Source organism: Canis lupus, chromosome X (assembly GCF_048164855.1).
Source record: "Canis lupus baileyi chromosome X, mCanLup2.hap1, whole genome shotgun sequence".
Lineage (NCBI taxonomy): Eukaryota > Metazoa > Chordata > Mammalia > Carnivora > Canidae > Canis > Canis lupus.
The window spans coordinates 124,407,442-124,428,552 of NC_132876.1; the positions used below are offsets into that span (position 1 = coordinate 124,407,442).

The following is a 21,111-nucleotide window of genomic DNA, read 5'->3' on the forward strand; positions in this document are numbered from 1 at the left end:
CAGCAGCCACATCCTGTGGCCCAAGTCCGCCCTGGGGCAGGTCTGCATCCTGTGCGGCTGTTTGTGCAGAAACCCCCACGTGAGGGTGAGAGAAAAGGTCTCCAGACTGAACCTTGGACCTGCCATTGCTTCCACCTGTGAAGCAGGAGACCTGGGGTAGAAAGGCCAGCTGGGTTCTGAGAGGACACGGATACAGAAGGCAGGTCTGGTCTTCCCGAGACCCGGGTCAAGTGCAAACCCTTGTTTTTGCTGCAATGAGGGGTCCAGTCCGAGATCAGGAGGTTTGGGGGTTGCCCAGGGTCACAAGGCAGCTTCCAAGGACACATGACAGGACTACGCACTGTTGACCAGCCAGGTTTGCCCTCCAGGCCGCACAGACGAGCCTCTGTGGGCACCTGGGCTCCCCCTGCTGAGCCGTGGGGGTTTGGGGGCCATGGTCACCATCTCCCTGGGCCTGTGCTTTCACCCCACTCCCCCGCCCCAGTTCATCAGCTGGGTGCAAACCAAGCGTGGCGACGGCTGCAACGATGGGAGCTTGCTTACTGCCCTGCAGGGAAGGTTCAGAGGGGCCAGAGGCCCCTTCCTCAGTGAGTGTGGGAGCACAGGGTCTCTGGGGGAGATCCTGGTTCCTGGGGGTGGGGGGAGCAGCTGTATCTGCAGGTTTGCATACAGCTGGCTGTCTTCCGTGGCCCCGCGTCCCACATCAACCCTGGCCCCTGAGCGGTGGTGGGAGACAGCCGGGCTCCCGGGGCTTCCCACGTGCCACCTTCTGCACCTCGGGGTGTCAGGTGCTTACGCGGAATGAAGCCGGAAAACGAGAGCAGGCCCGGCCGCTGAACAGGCTCAGAGCAGCGAGTCCCGGGGCCTTGCGAGCAGCATCTGGGTCGGTCCCATTTCAGGGGAGACTGGAGGCCCCAGGGCCCCACATGACTATCTGGATCCCCCTCCCCGGAGTTCAGGGACTGGGTGCAAGAGGCCTTTATTTACACGATGAGCCTGACACAGGTGTTCCCTCCCCAGCCCACTACGCTCCTCCGGGCTCCTGGCCAATCGGGGAAGGACGTCTGAGGTCCCGCTTCATGTTTCCCCCAAAATGTGCACCTCGGCCACCGGACAGTCCTCCTGGCTGGCTCTGCTGGTGTCCCAGTGCTCCTGCAGGAGGCAGGGGTCAGGCTGGGCTGCACATACGCCCCCTCCCCCCCATGACAGCCACAGGGGCCTGGCTGGTCCTGGCCGTGCGGGTCTGGGACTTTGTCCAACTCCTCGCGTGACTGTCACCTGGCAGCCTTCCCCATCCCCCCACCATCCTCCCTCCTACCAGGACAGGACCAGCTTCCTGCTCCTCGGCGGGCGGGGCTGTGGCCTCCTCCTCCCGCACCCCTCCACCCCTGCACGTGCCAGGACCTACCAGCTTGGGGCTCTGGAGGTTGTCCGTGATGGGGTCCTTCATGTGAGGGATGGGAGGGAAGAGTTTCTGCAAAACTGAGTACCTCAGAGGAGAAAGACAACACATGCTCTGAATCCAGAACTCAGAGGCCACAGGCCGCCGGGATGGACTTAGGAATCCAGCCCCAGTCCCCGGGTGCAGTGGGGGGTGGTCTCGACTGCCTGTCCCCCAGGCCCAAGTCCTACAGCAATGAGGAATCCTGATCTGCAGGGACAAAACATCACCACATAACAAGCACACCTGCATCTCCTGCTGGGGGGGGGGAGGCTGTGCACCCCACCCCGACCCCTGCCTGGGACCCTGGGAAGCCTGAAGGTGGTCCATGGGTTGCTGGCTGCATGGAACCTGCCCCTGCCCTTCCTCATAAACCTCAGCAGGTTGTGCGTCCTGGGCGGGGCCGCTCAGCCTGAAGGGCTGGGAGGGGGCGGGCGTGGGTGAAGCCAGAGAGGCCAGAGCCTGCTAGGACACACCTCCCCCTCCCCCCCACCCCAAACACACACGGGGCAGCGCCTGATAGGACTTAGCAACTAGGCATCTGGAAGGCACCTCAGGGGCAGGAGTTGCTCAGGCGGGAAAGGTCATGATTATCCCATCACTGGACTCTTGCCTGCTGCAGAGGGGAGTGGGGGGAGGAGGAGGGAGAGGGGGAGGAGGAGGAGGGAGAGAAGGAGGAGGGAGAGGAGGAGGGGGAGGAGGGCGGATCCCAGAGGAGCCCCTTCAGCCCCCCCCCCCGAATGATAGTGGGGGACGAGGAATCTGGGCACAGGGTGGGAAACCGAGCATCAGGGAGATATGGGAACATGCGACAGGACTGAGGACAGAGGGTCCTGAGGATGCTGCACGGGGCACCCAGCTTCTGGTTTCCGTGGGTGGCAAGGACCAGAGGGCCTAACAGGGTCACGTCTCACAAACCCCATGGGGTCACCTGAGGCAGCGGCCTGCCCCCGGGGACAGAGCAGTCCAGCAAGTGAGACCCGCCGGTGGTGGGGGGCGGGGACGGCAGGCATCACACTGCAGGGAGGCCAGCGAGGTGGTGGGCGCGGAGCGCTCACCTTCTACACAGCAGGGCCACGAGTCCCAGGACCAGCAGTGTCCCCAGCAAGACCAGTACTGACACCAGCCAGTCACGGCGGTGCTCATCCTTGGGGTCACACACTAGGGAAGAGGGTGCACGGGGCATGTCAGCGGGTCCCAGGGGTGGTGGTTGCATGCAGTCCTGAATGCTTCCCCAGGGGCCCCCTCCAGAGGCAGCAGGCGCGTCCAGGAGGGGACGGTGGCCACCTGCCTGCCCGGGGGTGGGGGGGGGCTGGTGAGGCCCCACCAGGAGAGAGACGCCCGCCCCCCCAGCCCCTACACCTCTCCCAGCCCAGCGCTAGTCCCAGGCCGCGAGCATCCCCTGCAGCGTGGCCAGTAGGGGGAGCAGCTGGCTCACAGATCTGCAAGGACCTCAGGCTCCCCGCTGGGACAGGAGGCCCCCAGGAAGGGTATGAGTTTCCTGGGGTGCCACAACCAAGCCCCACACACTGGGTGACTTAAATAACTGATTTCCCAGTCCTGCAGGCAGCGAGTCAAATCAGGAGGGGCCAAGGCTCGTTCCCCCTGAGGCCTGTCTCCCTGTGTTCCCCCTTGGCCTTATGTGGTCGCCCCTCTGTCCTCATCCCCTCTTCCTACAAGTCCTATGGGATCAGGGCCCACCCTATTGACCTCATTTTACCTTAACCACCTCTTTAAAGACCTTATCCCCAAATACAGTTCCATTCTGAGATCCTGGGGGTGACAATATGTGGAGTTGGGGGACACATCTGAGCCCACAGTGGAGGGTCTTTGCAGATGTAATCAAGTAAATGTGAGGTCCCACTGGAATAGGATGGGCCCCGCATCAACGACAGGGGTCCTTGGAAGAGACGGAAGAGGAGACGCAGATGCAGAGGACGAGCCCCGTGAGGATGGAGACGGAGACCTGGGCCCCAGACACTGGAAGAGGCCGAAGGGACTCTCCTCAGAGCCTCTGGAGGAAGCGTGTCCCCCCCTGGACCTAAGACGTCCGGTCTCCAGAGCTGGGGGAGGATGGATTTCTGTGGTTTTAAGCCCCCTCCCCGACCATGTGAGGTCATTTATTGCAGCAGCCCCAGGACCCCACTGACCGACATTTCCCACATGGGACCCCGGAAATGGGACGTTGGTAGGTGTGGTTTCAGAACAGGTCAGGGAGAAATAGCAGGTCTCATTTTGGGGAAATCCTTGCAATCAGAGTCAGGAGCCCAGGCAGGCCCCCTGTGGGATAAAAGAGGACCCTCCCCACCCCTTACCTGCTGACTGCTTTGTTACCAGAAGCCCTGGGGCCTCTTACTGGGGGTCTTGTCCCGCCCACTCTCTGCCCTCCCATGGGGTGAGCACGAAGTGCAGGGTCACCTGTGATCTTCAGAGCCCTCTTTGGGGTCACAGAAGTGGGTGGAGCTCCAGCCCTGCTCCTTTGGGGGCCGAGGGCCCCAGAGCACGGATGACGAGCCCGTCAGAGCACAGGAGGGGGCTGTGCCTCCTGGCCAGGCGCGGTGGCCCCCAGCGTTCAGCACACGGGAGGGCGAGGTGGAAGGGCGCCCCACTCACCAAAGAGTTGGGGGGCGCTCCATTCGCTCCAGTCTTTGCGGAAGAAACCCTGCACCTTTAGTTTCGCCACGTAGTTTCCGGGATTGTAAATCACGAAGTGGTTTTCGTAGAGCTGAGGTTTAAAAGAAAAGGAGGGGGGAGAGACAACGGGCCCTGGCAGGGGTGCCGCGGGTCCTCCCCCAACTCGTATGTGCAAGTTCTCACCCGCCCAATCCTAGAAGCTGACCTTATTTGGAAGCCCCCTCAGCCCAGACTTTGTGGGGTCCAAACAAAAATGTTCTTCGTCATCACTGGGACGTGATGCTCCACAGCCACCCCTGATGAGCCCCAGACATATGTTGTTGTGCACGGCGTGGGCCCCGCACGCTCTGCAGCGGTGACCTCCCACCACCTCCAAGGAAGATGCGTCCCCCTGGAACTCCTGGTCGGGACCTTATTCGGAAGTAGGGTCTTTGCACGCGTGCCTAAGTGAAGGATCTCAAGAGGAGCTCCTCCCGGATGAGGAGGCCCTGAGTCCAACGACAGGGGTCCTTATACGGGACAGAGGAGGAGACGCAGTCACAGAGGAGGAGCCACGTGAAGACAGAACCTCACGTCCCAGCTGTTTCCCCTCCGCACCGACTCCTGGAGACCGTGGGGTGGGTGCGTGGGGCCCACGCGGAGTCCGGCACGGCGGAGAGGCCGCACAGTAAGGAAAACACACCTGCGCTTCGGGATGCCCGGTTCTGGGCACGCGGGGGACACTCACCTTCTCCGTGGACGCAGGATCGGTGCCCTACAAAACAAGACACGAGCGGCGGCTGCCTCATGTGGTCCCCTGACGAAGGCCCTTGTTTCTTTGAGCCCTTTTAGGTTTAAAGAGAAACTGAGCACAATATAATCAGTGACTGGGTCTAAATGATCGATATAACATATAAATAGAGTATAAAGCAGGGATTAGCGTAAAAACACCTTATTTTTTTTAATATAGAACTAATAACGTTCATCCTTCCAAGCAGTTTTAGGTTTACAGAAACACTGAGTATAATCGCTAGTTGAACATCAACAATAAATATAAAAGAAATAAAGAAAAATAATACATTCAAGTCGATAATGGAATATGAAGTACTAATTACCTCAAAACATTTCGTCGTTTCCTTTTAATCTATAGACCTAAATATTTTTTAAGTGTATTTATGGTCTCTACACCCAACGTGGGGCTCGAACTCAGAACCCTCTACACCAACGTGGGGCTCGAACTCGAGTCGCACGCTCCACCCGCTGAGCCAGCCAGGTGCGTCCATAGTTGGTCATTTTTTAGGATAACTTTATTCAGGCAAAATTTGCTTGAGCAAACCACACACTGAGGGCACAGGATTTGCTGGGATTTTTTGAGCAACGCGTGCACATGAAACCACCGCCCGTCGCAGGCGAGGAATGACTCGGTCACCCCCAAATTTCCCTGTGCCCCCTGCCTTGCCTTCGTCCCCGCTCACACCCAGAGCACAGGTGTGTCACTCACTGTAGACCTCCTGCACTACACCTCTCCCTCTGTAGGAATGGGATCCCCCAGGGCCGACCTTGACCTACCTGGCTGACCTTGCCTGGGGGGCCGGATTCCAGGCCGGGATATCTTTTGCTCATCCCTTCCCTTGAGTCTTTCCCACACTCCGGTCCCCACTCAGGTGGGCCTACGTTTTCATTTCTCTCCGAGCCAGACCCAGCGGGGGAATGGCGGGCCCTGCAAGATTCCGTCAATGCCTCTTCCACAGGGCCTGCGCCATGTTTCCTTAAATGGATGGGATTTTATCTTGGCTCGTACAACAGGGGGAATGGTCATCCACGAGGAACGTTTCAAAGAAGAAGGAGCCACGCGTACCATTCTCAATGGCCACCTCTTAGTGCCAAGCAAGTGTTGCAACCAACTGGGTGACAGCCTCACCCACCCTTGGTTTGGCTAGAATTTGCCATTGTAGCCAATCTAACGAGTTTATGGAGTGGCCTCTCCCTGTGGTTTGTATTTCTCTGGCACCATTTCATGTGTTTATGGGGCATGAACACATCTTTGGGGAAGTGGCTGTTTCCATCATTGCCCTTTGTTTTTTGTTTATTTGTTTGCCCTTTGTTTTTTTTTTTTTTTTAAATACAGTTGTTTGTCTTCTTGGTATTGACTTGGAAGCCTTTCTTATCTACCCCAAACAGGAGTCCTTTGTCTGACATATATGCTCCTGGTGTCTTCCATCTGTGACTTGACCTACCTGCCCTTCCAATTTTACCTCTGTCTTTTGAATAGCCAACATTGTTACTTCTGTTAAAGTCAAAACTTTTTTTTAGAGTTTGTATGGTTTCTTTTGATGATTTTCACACATATACAACATCTTACATGATCTTCAGTAGTTTTTTTTTTAGATTTGTGTGTCTGTGTGTGTTAACAATCTTCATTGTTATGTAGGGTTTAGTTTCTATGTATTTTAAAATCTACTTATGCTTTATCTTTATTTTTTATTTATGTTTAATTATTTTCAAAACACTAAAACACTTTTTTTTTTTGGTTCATATTTTTGTTGAGTGTATGTTTTATCTGCCTCCAAAGCCTTGGGGGTACAGATCCTAGAGAACCTAGAATTGTCAGCTAGGACAAGCATTTACCTTTTGTATTTGAAGTTCATACAGAAATCTGTGATTGAAGTGGCTTAATACTTTCCACTCCATCATTGAATAGGATTTATTACACGTTGCAGTGATGTGGGGTGGACTTAATCTCTCTAGAACAGGAGGAAAAAACCCACCAAAAACATTTAATGAGTAAGAAAAAAATCAACATCCCCATCCCCACCCCCACCCCACCGAAGATACTTTAAAATAGGCTTCATACAAATTTGGGGTGTGGGGAGGAGAAGAAAGGGCCACTCTAAGGTTAAAGAATGGGCAAAATATCAATATAGATGCATGACCAAATATGTTGAAATATCCTCTTGAATCGGCCTTAGGTCTAGCTGCTCAGGCTCTAGCTGTGAGAGACCCCGCCCGCCCGAGACCCCCTGGAAAGTGCTCTCAGGGTCTACACCCGATGTTTCCACTAGTGTCCAACAGAAGGAGGAAGGCCTCTTGCAGCCCTGGACTCCCCCCCACCCCACCAGCCTCTCCTCCGTGCCTGGCCTGCTCCCCACTCCCCACCCTGCGCAGAGCCAGTCCCATGTCCAATGTCCTGGGCCAGCCAGCTGCACTCCCGGAAACATCTGCCCCTGCCTTGCTGCATCCTCACCTCCCCCCTGACCGGGCCTCTGCCCTGCCAGCTCCTCCCCGGACATCCGTCCGTCCATCTGGGCCTCCCTGCTGGGTGCTGGGACCCTCCCGCCATCCCCTGGGGGCTGCAATGTTGGGGCTCAGCCCTGTGCCCTCCCTCTGGGCATTAAGTGCCCTCCTGACTCTGTGGCTTCTCCAGCTTCCCGTGTGACCACATCTGAATCTACACCCCGGGGCCCACCTGCCCCAAGAGCCCAGCCTTGGGTCCTCCCTCACCTGTCTGCACCAGGCGCTCCACCTGGACACCTGGCTGAGCTCAGTACAGGGCAGCCCCCCCAGATCAGGTCCCCTCCTCCTCCCCGTTCCATTATGTCACCGGGCACCCAGCCTCCCTCAGTTGAGGACTCTACCTCAGCAGCACCCACAGAATCCATCAGAAATTCCATCCCACAGATAATCTCCGACCCAGCTCCCCTCCCTCCTCCCTGCAGCCGTGCAGGCCGTGGGACCCCGCTTCCCGCTCCAGCTCCACAAATGGCCTTCTCCCCTCAAAAGAGGAGAGAGGGCAAGTGGCCTGCTTGGGAGGGTGCGCCCACTGGTGGGACCAGGGAGTGAGGCCAGGGAGGCGGGGGTGCCCCAGAGGGCAGCTGGGCCAAGCACCCTGGAGACAGGTCAGAAGCCGCCCGCTGGGAGCCACCGAGGCCAGGCGAGCGAGCAGGGTGACCCTCCCGCCTCTCCGACTTCGGGCTGAAGGATGTTGAGATGAGCTCGTCCTAGATTGGGGAGGCCCTACGCCAAGGACAGGTGTGCACATAGCGGAGGAGGAGACGCAGAGGAGGAGCCATGCGGGGACGGGGGCGGAGATGGGACGCAGCGGCCACCAGCCCTGGGACCATGGTGTTATTTCATCAGGGCCGCTGAGCTCGGACACCAGCGTGCAGAGGCAGGCCCTGGACTCACCGATTTCCGGTAATTCGACACAGAGGTCGGAGCAAGGGATTCCGGAGCGTCGGCTGGTGCCGTTCACCCAGAACTGGATGTGCCTCTGCAACCTGGACACGTCATCGAACCGGCACCGGACGTGGACGCCCCGATCGTCCGCCTCGTATCGTGGACACTCCTGCTCGCGGTAGGCCCTGCGGGGACGGAGCGCCCGCGGTGACCGGAGGCCCACGGGCCCGGGAGGCCGCGCCGCGCCCACGGCCACACCTACTTCAGGTCCCGCCAGTACAGGCGGTACTGCACGTCGCCGGGGGCCGCCCTGCCCACCTCCCAGCTGCACGTCAGGAAGTCCACGTCGTGCACCCAGCAGTCCAGGCCCCGCGCGGCCGCCGCCGGCTTTCCTTCTGCACCTGCAGGGAGGTGACAGGAAAGGCAGTCCCGCGGAAGGGGGCCTTCGGGGGTCCAGGTCCTGCGACCTCACACGCACTTGCCGCAGGAACGAACCCGGACACATCCCGAGGATGCTTGCCTCGGTTTCTCCCGGTGACGACCCCTCGCCCAGGGGCCTGCGGATGAAAACCTCCGGCAGCCGTGATGCCCGGGGGCGCCCGCCTTTTGCCACCCAAGCCCAGAGTCATGCCTTTCCCATCCCCAAGAGCAACCAATGGCTGAAGGCAAAGGGACGGCAGACAGGAGCGCGCCCCCCTCACCTCGCGGGACGTACTGAAGCCCCGTGGAGAACGGCGGGTCTTGCTTCACGGAGATGGTGAAGTTTTTCACTTCACATAAGGGAAGCACATAAAACTGGCAGTAACGGCTGTCGATGGCCTGGGAGAGACAGAGACAGAGACAGAGAGACAGAGAGAGATGGAGGGAGGGAGAGAGCGAGATTTACTCATCGTTGAGACGAGACGTAGACTCTGGTGTGGATGATACTCAACAGCCGCAAACCATCATCGCCCTCCACCTGCTCTGTGGATTCCACGCGATCTTCACCAAAACCCCAGCAAGTAAAAAACAAAAACAACAACAACAACAAAAACAAAACAAAAAACCCAGGCAGTGATTTCGTGGCGGCCGACAAATTGGAGACGGTGAAGAAATCACAGGTTGGGGGAGATGGAGGGAGGGCCCAACAGGTGGAACACAGGATTCATTAATTTTTAAAAAACTGTACAAAAACGTCTATAAATTAACTCCATCTGCCAATAAATAAAGAAATAAATCCATTTATAAATAAATAAATCGATCCATTTATGAATAAATAGATCCGTTGAGGAATAAATACATAATAATTCCGTTCACGAATCCCGTTACAAATAAATTGACCCTTTTCTAGGGACCGAACGATAAAAGGAACTGGCACGGGAAAGCCGGGGAAAGGAGGAAACCAACATGGAAGCTCGGGAGGAACAAAAATGAAAGGAAAATGTGTATAAAGGTCATGGGGGATTCCAGCTTCGCACCTGCACGATTTAACACGTGAATATAAACGGGGAGCGTGAAGCCCCGGATGGATGAATAAGTAGAAGGTGATTTCTTTTTTTCTTTTTCTTTTTCTTTTTCTTTTTCTTTTTCTTTTTCTTTTCTTTTCTTTTTTTTTTTTTTAAAGATTTTGTGTTTAAGTCGTCTGTACGCCCCACGGGGGGCTCAAACTCATGACCCCCACGTCCAGGGCCATGATCTACCAGCCGAGCCGGCCCAGGGCCCCCGATTGGTGGAAAGTAATTGATAAACGCCGCCGCCCGGTGTCCCGTTGATGTGTCTGTAACAGGTGCAACCAGACTGGGGGTTAGAGGCCTCGTCCCGCAGCGCACGTGGAGCTCTGGGGCGCCAAGCACCCGGTGCCTTCTCCGGCTCCGATCTAAGACTTCCTCGGGTGGCTCCGGGACGGCTCGTAGCCAGCGCGGTCTCGCCAATTGATTCGATTTACGGAAGAGCGCAGCGCCGTCGGGGGGGGGCTGCCGGCAGGGCCCAGCACCTTCCAATGCCTCTCGGCCTCGGAGCTGGGGGAGCCACCCAGCTCTCTCCTACCCCGAGTCCCGGGCCGGCCCGCCCGCAGCACCAATCCGGCCGCGTTTTACCGCATTTCGGAACCCGGGCCGACTCCGTGGTCCGTCGTCCCCACCGGCCTGAGCGGTCCGGGTCTCGGGGAGGAGGTCCCGCCGCGTCCTGCTTCCCCGTCGTCCGCCTCCTTCAGCCATGCACGCCTTCTCTGCACCGCACACTTGCAGGAGGGGCCCCTCTGCCCTTTGGAGACGCGGTGGGAAGGCGGATTCCTGAGGCTGCTCTCCCTGCCGGCGGTCCTAGGCTTTCGGCAGCCCGCGTGTTCCGCACAGTCAGCCGGCTCCAGGAAATCCCAGCGAGGCTTCTCATGATCTGGACTGTGTTCCCCAAAATTCATGTGCTGGAGCCCTCCCGCACCCCCAGGACCTCAGACACTGGTTGTATCTGAGGATGGATTAGTTAACGACAGGATTAGGGTATAATGAGGTCAGCAGGGTGACCCCTGACCCCCTAGGCCTGGGGTCCTTGTAAGAGGAGACGAGGCTGCAGATGTGCCCAGAGGGGCAGCCACACGAGGATGCGGGGACTTGGCTGGGCTCCGCGCCTGCCACGGCTGAGCACAGTCGCTCTCCACCGCTCTCTGGGGCCGCAGTCTTGGACGTCAGAGACGCACTTGCACCCCCCGCCCCTCGCCTGCACGTTCCATGGCCAAGCCCAGACTAGAACCCCCGCCGCTGCGACGTCAGAGCCGGACGTGGCTTTTGGGCTCTGCTGGCTCTTAGGTACCCCAAAGACACGAGCATCTGCGGCGTGCCAAGTGCGGGGAAGATGCTTTACCTTAGTGATATATTTTGAGTTGATGAAACACTTAATTTCAGAGACATTTCCACTGAGGTCCCAGGTCAGTCTCCTGCTTCCCGGCTCCATCCTGAGGTTCTTAATCGGTGAATCTGGATCTGAAACGTTTAGAGGTCACAGTGAGATGAGACACCGCGTGGATGCTCGAACCCGTATCACCACGGGGGCTTCCTCCTCCCACCCAGTTCGCCGACGTCCTCGGGAAGCAGAAGTCTAGATGGCCGAGGACCCTCGCGGACACATTCTCATTATTATTTTTAAAAATTTTAAAAAGATTTTATTAATTTATTCATGAGAGACACAGAGAGAGAGAGAGGCTGAGACACAGGCAGAGGGAGAAGCAGGCTCCACGCGGGGAGCCCGATGCGGGACTCGATCCCGGGACCCGGGGGTCACGACCTGAGCCGAAGGCAGACGCCCAACCGCTGAGCCACGCAGGCGTCCTCGGACTACGTTTTGAAATGCAGTCAAAGCACATGTATTCCTGCTGCAGGGTCGATGGGCAGGGCGTCGCTCGGAGCCGACCTCAGAACTCCCCAGATTTCACCCAAGACCTGCTCGCCCTCGTACAAGGAGCAACGGGGCCACATCTCGCCTGTAACTCAAAGCTGTAAAGCTCCACCAAACACCTCATGAGGTTTTCTCTGTGACCCCCCCCTTCAACGAGTTACAGGATATGACTTTCATCAACGTTCCCATAGTTTATAAACTGGCGTTGTGATTACTTATCAAGATCAACAACGTTTCCTTCATAGTCAAGACCAAACCATATCGACACTTTGGCTTCCGGCATCATTGTCCTCTGACCTGTAAGGACAATGGATTCCTTAGTAATAACAAAAAATTACATTTAGGGAACTTTTTTTCTACGTCAAAATGTACTTTTTGATAGATTCTCATCCCTCAAGATTTACACTCAGGTCTGCCAACGCATTAACGATCATTAAAACGGATAGGAAGGGTGAAATAGTAAGTTTTTTTTATGATTATTTATTTAGTTATTTTTAAATTGCTGTTCAATTTTGAAATAGTAAATATTAATGTCAGCATATTTCCATCGTGTTTTATTTTTTTATAAATAATATAAATATATAAATCATATATATATTTAAAGATTTTATTTATTTATTCATGAGAGACACAGAGACAAAGAGGCGGAGACACAGGCAGAGGGAGCAGCAGGCTCCATGCAGGGAGCCCGATTTGGGACTCGATCCCGGGACCCGGGGGTCACACCCTGGGCCAAAGGTAGACGCTCATCCACTGAGCTCCTCGGGTGCCCCAAATTATCAGATATTTAAGGAAGAAGTAGTATCATGTGCACAAAATTTCAAAAAACAAGGAGGGCGGCCAACAGGAAATATGTTCTAACTCATTTCAGGAGGCCAGCATTATCCCAGTATCACAATCAGACAAATGGTTAAAATCAAACCGGAGGGCAATATCCCTGATTAACACAGACGTAAAATCCCTTCAGAAACTATGACTCATTCCGATCCAGGAATACATCATGACCCAGGAGATTTACTACGGGAATGCAAGCTTTTAAAATCATGAATATAATTCACCCCCATTAACAGAGTAGTAATGATCTTCTCCAGAGAAGCAGGAAAAAAACAAAAAAAACAAAAAAAAACAAAACGACCACATTTACCAGCCCTGTGGTATTAGGAACTCTCAGCCAACCAGGCATGCAGGAAAGAGCTTCCTTACCCTGATCAATGTATGAAAAGAATCTTTGAGCTAATTCAGACTCAATGGTGAAGGACTAACCACTTCTCCTTAAGACTAGATCCAGGCGAGGCGTCTGGTTTGGACGCCCGTGTTTCACCGTGTGCTGTCCCCAGGGCCCTTGTCATGCGCTTTGGCCAAAGTGGAAGGGTTGGTAGGATGGGGGGTGGGGGGTTTTGCAGCTTATGAGCAAACATGTGAAAGCTTTATAATTATTATTATTATTTTAATTAATTTATTTATTTTTATTTATTTTTACATGAAAGCTTTAGATGGCGTCAGCTGCTTCCTCCAGCCTCTGTTCCTAGAAAGCAGCTCCCACCTGCGGTCGGTGATCCCGAGTACCCCGGGCCTGACGTGACCACAGAGGCGACCGCGGGGCAAGACAGGCAAAGCAGAGGTGGGACCCGGGAGAAGAGACCACACGATGCTCAGAGCCGGGGGTGACGGCCTGAGAGGTGGAGGACGCCCCTCCTCTTCCCGCCCTCCCGCATCTCCCAGCCCCTGGGGCGTGCGGTGTGGCCCCCTGAGTGGCTTCCAGGACAGCAGAGTGGGTGGCCCTTCTGGCTCTCACCCATAGGGCCCCCTGCAGGGGCCGGGGGACCCTGGATGTCTGCATGAATATTTGGGGCAGAGCCACCGGCGTCCCCTCGAAATTCAAGCCCGAGGCCTGACTCCCAGCACTTCTTGATGGGACCTTATTTGGCAATGGGGTCGTTGCAGGTGTAACTAATTAAGATGGGGTCATCCTCGGAGGGTGTGGACCCTAAACCCAATGACAGGGGTCCTCGAAAGAGGCAGAAGAGGAGCCGCACACACAGAGGAGAAGCCCCGTGAGGACGGAGGAGGAGACGGGAGGGACTTGGCCTCCAGCCCCAGGACGCCTGGGGCCACAGAGGCCGGAAGAGGCAGGAGGGACCCCCCGGAGCCCCTGGAGGGAGCGTGTCCCTGCCGGAGCTCCGACGTGCAGTCCCAGAGCTGGGACGGGATGCAGTGTGCAGGGCTCTCTGAGGACCAACACCGTCCCCGCCCCCGACAGGACATCTGAATCCCAGCCCTGGTTGAGGAAGGAGCAAACGCCAATCCCCGATCGGTTACGAAATCCTGTGGCCGTGGCCGCAGCCAACATCCTCGGGCCTGACGCAAGCGCCAGGTGGAGACGCTGCGGGGCCCCGCGGAACCGCCCTGCCTGAGGCCCTCCCAGTGCGTGGCCGGGGAGCCTGGGGGTCCACGCAGGACTGACCTCTTGTACGAGCAAGGACAGCGTCCTTGGCCCACGTGGCCTTGTTCTTGCGCACACGTCTGCGGCCACGTGTCCCCTTCCTGTGAGGACACCAGCCCTGTTGCATGAGGACCCCCCCACCCCACCTCATCCTAAATTCCATCTGTAAAGACCCCACCGCCAAAGACAGTCACATGCACGGGGTCTGGGGTGAGGGCTTCCAGGGCGGAGCTTCCTGGGGACACGGGGCAGCCGGCAACCACCGTGGTTCCCGCGACCCCGCCCAGGAAGAGGTCCCGCAGGTGGGACTCAGTTCCGCCCCGGGATGATGATTCAGGACCGCGGGAGGCGACGGCTGCTCGTGCTCGAGCACCTCGACCACATCACACGCGGCACCCCGGCTGGCGCGTGAAAGCGTGATCCCGTTGGTGGGGTGGGGGGACGGCACGGGCCAGTCTCTGCACCACCTCGCGCGGCCGCAAGGGCGTCTGTGATGATCTGAGGTTTCCCAGCCACACACCGCACTCGGTGCTCGTCCTACCTTTCTCGGAGCGCAGCAGACAGACAGACATCACAAGCACCGCGAGCCACAGCAAGGCCATGGCGCCGCCGCTCCCGAGCAGGGGCCGTGCGCTGCAAGAGAAGGGACGGTTAACGTGTGGGATGCAAGGGGTGCACGCCCGGAGCTCCTCTCGCCACCCTGCAGCTCCTTCCAGGAGGGAAGGCGCCGGGCATGGGCGTGGCTGGGGGCGTGCATTCACAGTCACACTTGTGCATGTGTGCCTGGGGGCCTGCATCGTACACACGGGCTTATGCTGTACACACTGCCGTGTGCGTGTGTGCATGCATGCACATGTGCGTACACACAGGTTGTCATGTATGTGCATGTCTGGGGGTGCAGGCGTACATCTGTGCAGGTCTCCTGTGTGTGCATGGGTGCACATGTACCTACATTACACACATGTGCATATACTGTACACACTGCCGTGTACATGTGTGTATGCGTGCCCATGTGTGTATAAGATTGTGCACATGTCTGCGTGCATGTGTACATCTGTGCAGGTCTCGCATGTGTGCACATGTGCCTACATCACACGTGTGCATACTGTATACACCCTACGGTGTGCACATGTGCTACACACGTGTGCGTGTCTGCGTGTGCACACATACACCTACGCAAGTCTTGTGTGTGTGCACATATGCCTACATTGCACACATGCATGTAGTGTACACACTGCCGTGTGCATGTTTACATGCGTGCACACGCGTGTGCAAGCCTGCATGTGCATACGTACATGTATGCACACATATGCCCACATTGCACACATGCATGTAGGGCACACACTGCTATGTGCGTGTTTACATGCGTGCACGTGCATGTGCATACATACACGTATGCATGTTTCGTGTGTGTGCTCGTGCGTGCATCCCTGTCTGTGTGTCCGCCCGCCTCTAGACTTCCACCCTGAGGTCTGCGCGTGCTCCCGGCCCCAGCCCCGTGCGGAAAGCAGGAGAGCCCACACGCGGCACGCGGGGCACCAGGAAACGGCGGCGTCACAAAGCCCTGGAAGGAAGTGTCATTAAAAATACGAAGTCAACCCAGATGCAGTTTCCTGTAAGTGGACGCGCGGGCTCCAGGGGCCCCGCCGGGAGCCTCCCAGGGCAGCCGCCTGCGCAGCTAGCTCTGGGCCCCCGCCCGGGCCCGTCTCCGGCACCCCCGGAACCATCAGCCGCGGGTCTCCCATGGGACCCCCAATCCTCCCCACCCTGTCATCCTTGCACACACCACTTGCGGCCCGGGACCAGCTCCGTCTGCCCCTCCGAATCGCCCTCAAAACGTGCCCCCTCCGGACCATCCCACCTGGAAAAATCTCAGCCGAGATCCAGGAGGGAGCGGGGACTCCCCGTACCTCGTCCTGAGCATTCACAGCCCCCAGCGCAGGACCCAACAGGGACCGCAGTTCAGCCTTGGGGCTCAGGGAGATTTCCGTGTGAGCAACGGGGCTGACGATGGTTTCCCGCAAGTGCCAGCTCTTACGCAATCAGATAGCAAAAGGGCTTCTTGTCAAACCGGGGAGCCCTCCCAGGGGCCCCTTCCCAGGAGAGGAGCCTGGCAGCATCCAGCACTGCCTGTGTGTGCGAGGTGCCCCGGGACAGGTGCCGTGTAGCGGGTGTGTAATCCAGGGGTTCGGGTGAGGCGCGACCCGCATTGGGCTCCGTTTCCGGGTGTGTGTGTGTGTGTGTGTGTGTGCAAGCTCACATTCACCATGAGCCATAACCATGAAGGGTCCGTGCAGGAAATCACAATGACCGAAGATGAGAATGTGCAACAGAGAGACCGCGTGAGCGCGGCCCTAGGTGCTGAAGTTGGGTGGCCCCCGGGCGCCCGCGGCGGACACGGTGGGTGCCCACGTGCACCTGAGTGTGCAGGGGTGTGCACCCCACTCACATGCAGCCTTCAGCCAGCCCAGAGGACGGGTCACGGGGTGCGCGCCCTAGGGCGGGTGGAGTGGGGGCTGCCCCAAACGCTGTCTGCGGCCTCTCTGGGGGGCCCCACCCCATCACCTTTGGGACCTCGGTCCCCCCACGACCGGCTCAGGGCGAGTCCTGGAGTGACACCCGCCCTCTGCATTTTTCAAAACGTCTCTAGTCATCAACACGTTTATGAAAGTGAGACTCACACCCTGCAAACGTCACCCCTTCCAGATGTCACTCGGGGGACATCTGGTGCCTTCACCACGCCGGTCCGGTTCCCGAACTTTCCATCCCGCTCAGAGACCCTCCGTGAGCATGAGCTCCCCTCCCCGTCCCCCTCCCCGGAGGCGGTACCGCTCACCCACTTTCCGCCCACCCGGTGCATTTGACCGTTTCTGCACATTTTCCAAACAGCGGGATCCCGGAGCGGGGCGGAGCGTGCGCTCCGCTCCCTGCGCATCGCTCCCGAGGTGGGGCTGCGGGACTGCAGGTGCGGGGCTCGGTTTCCCTGGGGCCCTGGGGCCTCCTGGAGAGCTGGCGCGTTCTTCCAGGGAACACCCGGCCCAGGGCCGGCGAGGTGCAAGGGCGCGAGCATCCCTCCGTGCGCGGCTCAGCGCCTCGGGCCGCTCACCTGGGGAGCCTGTGCCCCCGCCCCCTGCTGCTTGCGCCGACTCCCGCATCCTCCTCGTTTGCGGTGCGCGCTGCGATTCCCGGACGCAGTGCGCACGGGAGCGCGGGGGGCGCACCTTGGCTGCAATGGTCCCCACTGGAATGCGCGTCGTGGCTGCCCGGGGGTCAGGGGGGTCTTACCTGGGAGGCAGGGACAGCCCCGCGTGCGAACCGCAGCCGGCCTGCCCGGGGGGTGCAGGGGCGCACGGGGCGCGGAGGGCGCGGAGGGCGCGGGGCGGGACCCCAGACGCGTCCGCCTGTGCAGCCTTCGCAGCTGTGCCGGAGGAACCGTCCCCAAGGCGACAGCGAAGCCAGGTCCCCGTCCTCCGCCTTTTTATGGTCCCCGCGAGGGGCCCCACCCCGCAAACCGCGACCCAATGAGGCTCGGGCGCCGCCGTGACCCTGCGGGCGGGCGCCTCTCCCCGGGTGACCGTCCCTGCCCGGCAAGCCCGGGTCAGCCGCGCCGCGAGTTCCCTGGAATGACTCCCCTCTTTCTCTGAAAAGCCGTATTTTCCGGTTTTCATCCGGGCGGGTTCCTGTTTGCTGCGATCCTAATTGCTGCTCCCCATCCAGGGCCGCCTTGGGCAACTTCCTCCGGTGCCCAGCGCGGACTCTGCTTTGCAAAACGGCCTTCGCAGGTTGGTGAGGAAGCGCGAGGCTGCCGCGGGCGCGTCCTGCGGGGCTGGGGTCGCCGGGAGGGTTAGTGCCCAAGGGTCGCGCACCCGATGCTGCCGCCGCCCGGATGGCTGCTCCCGGCAGCAGCGCTCAGGACGCCACCTGTCCCTGGAGGTGCCAGGCCTCTGCCCTAGGGGCCCCGGAACCCCTCCCTGGGCCCCGGAGCCGCTCCAGCCGGCTGCTCGCCCTGCGCTTCCCAACCGCCTGCAGGCCGCTCCCCTGGGGACACACAGCCCCGACCTTCGTTCGACCTGCGTGCGGGTCTCCCGGTGGGGAAGCGGGACCAGCCACTGGGTCCCGGGAGGGGTGCGGGCGCTTCCGGGCTGAGCACCCGGGGGTGGAGGGGGTCAGGCGGTGCACGGGGGCGGGAGGGGAGCAGGCGATGCACCCGGTGCCCCGGGGTGGGTGGGTGGGGTGGGTGGGTCAGGCTGTGCACCCAGAGGTGGGGGGTGCAGGCGGTGCACCCTGGGGTGGGGGTGCAGGTGGTGCACTCAGAGGTGGGGGGTGCAGGTGGTGCACCCTGGGGTGGGGGTGCAGGTGGTGCACTCAGAGGCGGGACAGGGGGGTGCAGGCGGTGCATGGGGGTGGGGGGGAGGGGGGCACACGGGGGTGCAGAGAGGGGGCACCTGCTGCTGCACCCACGGACAGGGCCGGGTGCGGGCAGGCGGTGCACCCGGGGGATGGGGGGGCAGGCAGTGCACTCCGGGCGGAGGGGGTCAGACAGTGCACGGTGAGGGGCGGGTACTGAGGAGCAGAAGGGGAACCAGGAAGGGGTGACGCAGGACACACAGCTGCCAGGAGGGCAGGCCCCAGACACACCTCGCCCAGCCGGGGTGGGGCCGCCCTGCTCGCAGCCCCCCCACCCGGGGACAGACCTGCCCCAGGACAGACGTCGTCCCCCCGGGTGCTCTGAGCCCCACACCTGGACAGACCCCCAACCCCGCCGCCTGGAGCAGCCCCAGACCCTGATCCTAGGGACCCTGCGTGGGACTCCCTGGCAGTAGGAAGCATGTCCGGAGCCTGTTTTGGGGACACCGGACAGTTAGGTCCAGAGTTCCCTGCACATGAACCGCAGCCGCGGCCTCCTTTCTCTGCAACCCCTGCCTCCGAAGTAAGAAGTCCCGTGTCTTGGGGGCCGACAGCCTGGGCTGAGCAGGTGCGGGGTGCAGGACGGCACCGGGGGTCTCGGCCTCGTGGCTGCCGCCCCCTGCCCTGCACCCTCCGCATGCCCGCGTGGGTGACGCTCTGCAGGTCAGCATCCGGCACGTGCGGGCCGCCCTGGGGTGACGCAGCTGCAGCAGGCCTGCGGACCCGCATGAAGGAGTCCCTCCGTTACTGGGTGCCAGGTCAGGGCGCACCCCGGGGTGCTGCTGTGCCACAGCCCAGGGCGGGAGCAGAGGTGACAGGTGCGCCCGAGAGTGCCGGAGGGCTCTGCGGTCCAGCCCACATCCAGCCGCGTGGACCCATAGCCTTGCAGGGGGATCCGATGGGGCTGCTTGCACGACCCCAGTCCCCGTGTGCGGGATCCCCCGAGGTACGGGGCTTCCCTCGTGAACTTCCCCCCTCAAACACCACAACCGCCAAACTCTGTGCCCCTCGCCACGCAGGGGACGATGCTCCTTGCTCTGAGGTCACCAGCCGGTCGTCCCCCCATCACCGAGGGAGGCTTGTCCTCCGCTCCAGCCGGGGGCTCCCCCACAGACCCCGTTCTCCCCGAGACCTTCGGAGCATTTACTCACCAGCAGATGCTGTAGGGGGTGCACATCCCTCCTGCAATTATGTGCTTCCCAAGGAAAAGACACTCATTTAAAAAATTAATTGTTATTATTATTATTGTTATTATTATTATTTACAGGTGATGGAGCAAAGGGAGAGCGAGGGAGCGAGAGAGCGAGAGGGTCAGTGAGGCCCAGCGTGTGAGCCCGATGCGGGGCTCCATGTAAGGGTCCTGAGAGCGTGACCCGAGCTGAAACCCAGAGTGGGGTGCTTCACCGACCGAGCCACCCAGGCGCCCCGGGAAGTGACCAGCTCCGGTGACTGCGCCGCCTGAGTGGTGGGGACCCGAGCGTGTCCATGGCGCCTGCGCGGGGGCCTCCCGTGCACACAGGGTCTTAGCAGGTGACGTGGACGAGCTGGGACGAGCGCCCTGGATCCCGTGGCCCCAGATGCAATGACCGGGGTCCTTGTGAGAAGCCGGACCTCAGATCTCGGGTCCCCGGAGCTGGGGGATGGTGGATCCCTGCGGCCCTCACCCCGTAGCTGGTGGTTGCTTCTTAGGGCCGCCCCGGGATCCCCCCACATCATGTCATGCTTCCCTCCACACCCCAAGCATGGACACTGTGGCCCTCACTCTGGCTCCTGCAGGTCCAGGAACCCAGGCCTGGCCATCCCGTGGGCCCCGAGCCCACCGAGGTGCACCGGTGACCCGTCACCCTGAGCCTGCGGCCCCAAGGCCTAGGGCTGGGTTCCCAGGTCCCGGGTGTTAGGGGTGTCAGAGGCCCCGGGTCGTGCTCATCCCCTGATGGAGCAGGTGTTTGCAGCAGGACCTTCTCTCTTGGGGTCCCGAGCGCCCCCCACCCCGTGGTTGTGCGCTTATTGCACGCGGCACCTTGAGGGGGCGGCTCCCCCAGTGGTATCCGGGCCTCCTGACAGCTGGCCGCCGTGATAGCGGGGAGCCAGCGCGCGCTTCCTCCTCCGTGCGGCCCACCCGGTTTCCTCTTGAGGTGCACAGAAGTCTTTCGAAAGACGCCGACTCTCGGCTTCTGTGCATCTCCACGCCGCCCGACCCCGAACGTGGAAGTGGTTCGGCCCACGCCGTCCGTATCGGCCACCATCGCCTCTTGTGAAATGCGTTTCTTCACCGTGTAGACTGCTGAGCGCGCCGCCGGCCCGTGTCCTCGGAGCGGTCTACGTGAGCGCACACCCGGGCCAGCGTTTTCTTCCCTAGATGGTCACCGCCGAGCCCCGATGTTTTGTCTGTGGTCAGCGAGGAAGGTCCTGGAGGGGCACGGTCCCCAGAGCCCCTGTTGTGCGCCCACGAGCCCCGTGCCAACGTGTGTGTCACTCGTCCCACGTCCTGGGGGCCTGGCCTCAGCCTCCCCCGCAGGTGGGACACACGCGTGGCCCTCGTTCCCGATCCCTGTAGTCATCCAGAGAGCTCGGCGAGAGACGCAGACCGTGGGACGTCTGCACAGCACCCGTACCGCGTCCCCATCACTCTGGACACACATGTCCACCTCTCCCGCTGGAACCC

At 59.7% G+C, this 21,111-nt stretch overlaps 1 protein-coding gene across 3 annotated transcripts; it reads right to left on the minus strand.

The window, feature by feature from the left end:
* Positions 1-962: 962 nt before the first annotated feature.
* Positions 963-16,049, minus strand: LOC140627723 (interleukin-3 receptor subunit alpha-like). 3 transcript variants are annotated; one of them, XM_072816267.1, is made up of 12 exons: positions 15,950-16,049; positions 14,581-14,672; positions 11,066-11,184; positions 8,932-9,049; positions 8,493-8,631; positions 8,240-8,415; positions 6,683-6,798; positions 4,803-4,829; positions 4,055-4,166; positions 2,500-2,602; positions 1,409-1,482; positions 963-1,152 (listed from the first exon to the last, which is right to left on the minus strand). In XM_072816267.1, the coding sequence occupies exons 1-12, from the start codon at positions 15,961-15,963 to the stop codon at positions 1,025-1,027; spliced, it is 1,218 nt and encodes a 405-aa protein (XP_072672368.1). In that variant the 5' UTR covers positions 15,964-16,049; the 3' UTR covers positions 963-1,024. The 3 variants fall into 3 exon arrangements, with proteins under 3 accessions (XP_072672368.1, XP_072672369.1, XP_072672370.1); XM_072816268.1 differs by having other exon boundaries at positions 1,409-1,490; XM_072816269.1 differs by having other exon boundaries at positions 15,901-16,026.
* Between the last annotated feature and the right edge of the window lie 5,062 nt (positions 16,050-21,111).

What these genes read in the sequence shown, in the direction of transcription:
- LOC140627723 (XM_072816267.1), bottom strand. An exon ending in CTGTACTGGCGGGACCTGAA is followed by an intron (nt 8,416 to 8,492) that starts GTAGGTGTGGCC and finishes CCGTCCCCGCAG; the next exon opens with GGCCTACCGCGAGCAGGAGT. An exon ending in ATGAACTTCAAATACAAAAG is followed by an intron (nt 4,830 to 6,682) that starts GTAAATGCTTGT and finishes CTTGTTTTGTAG; the next exon opens with GGCACCGATCCTGCGTCCAC.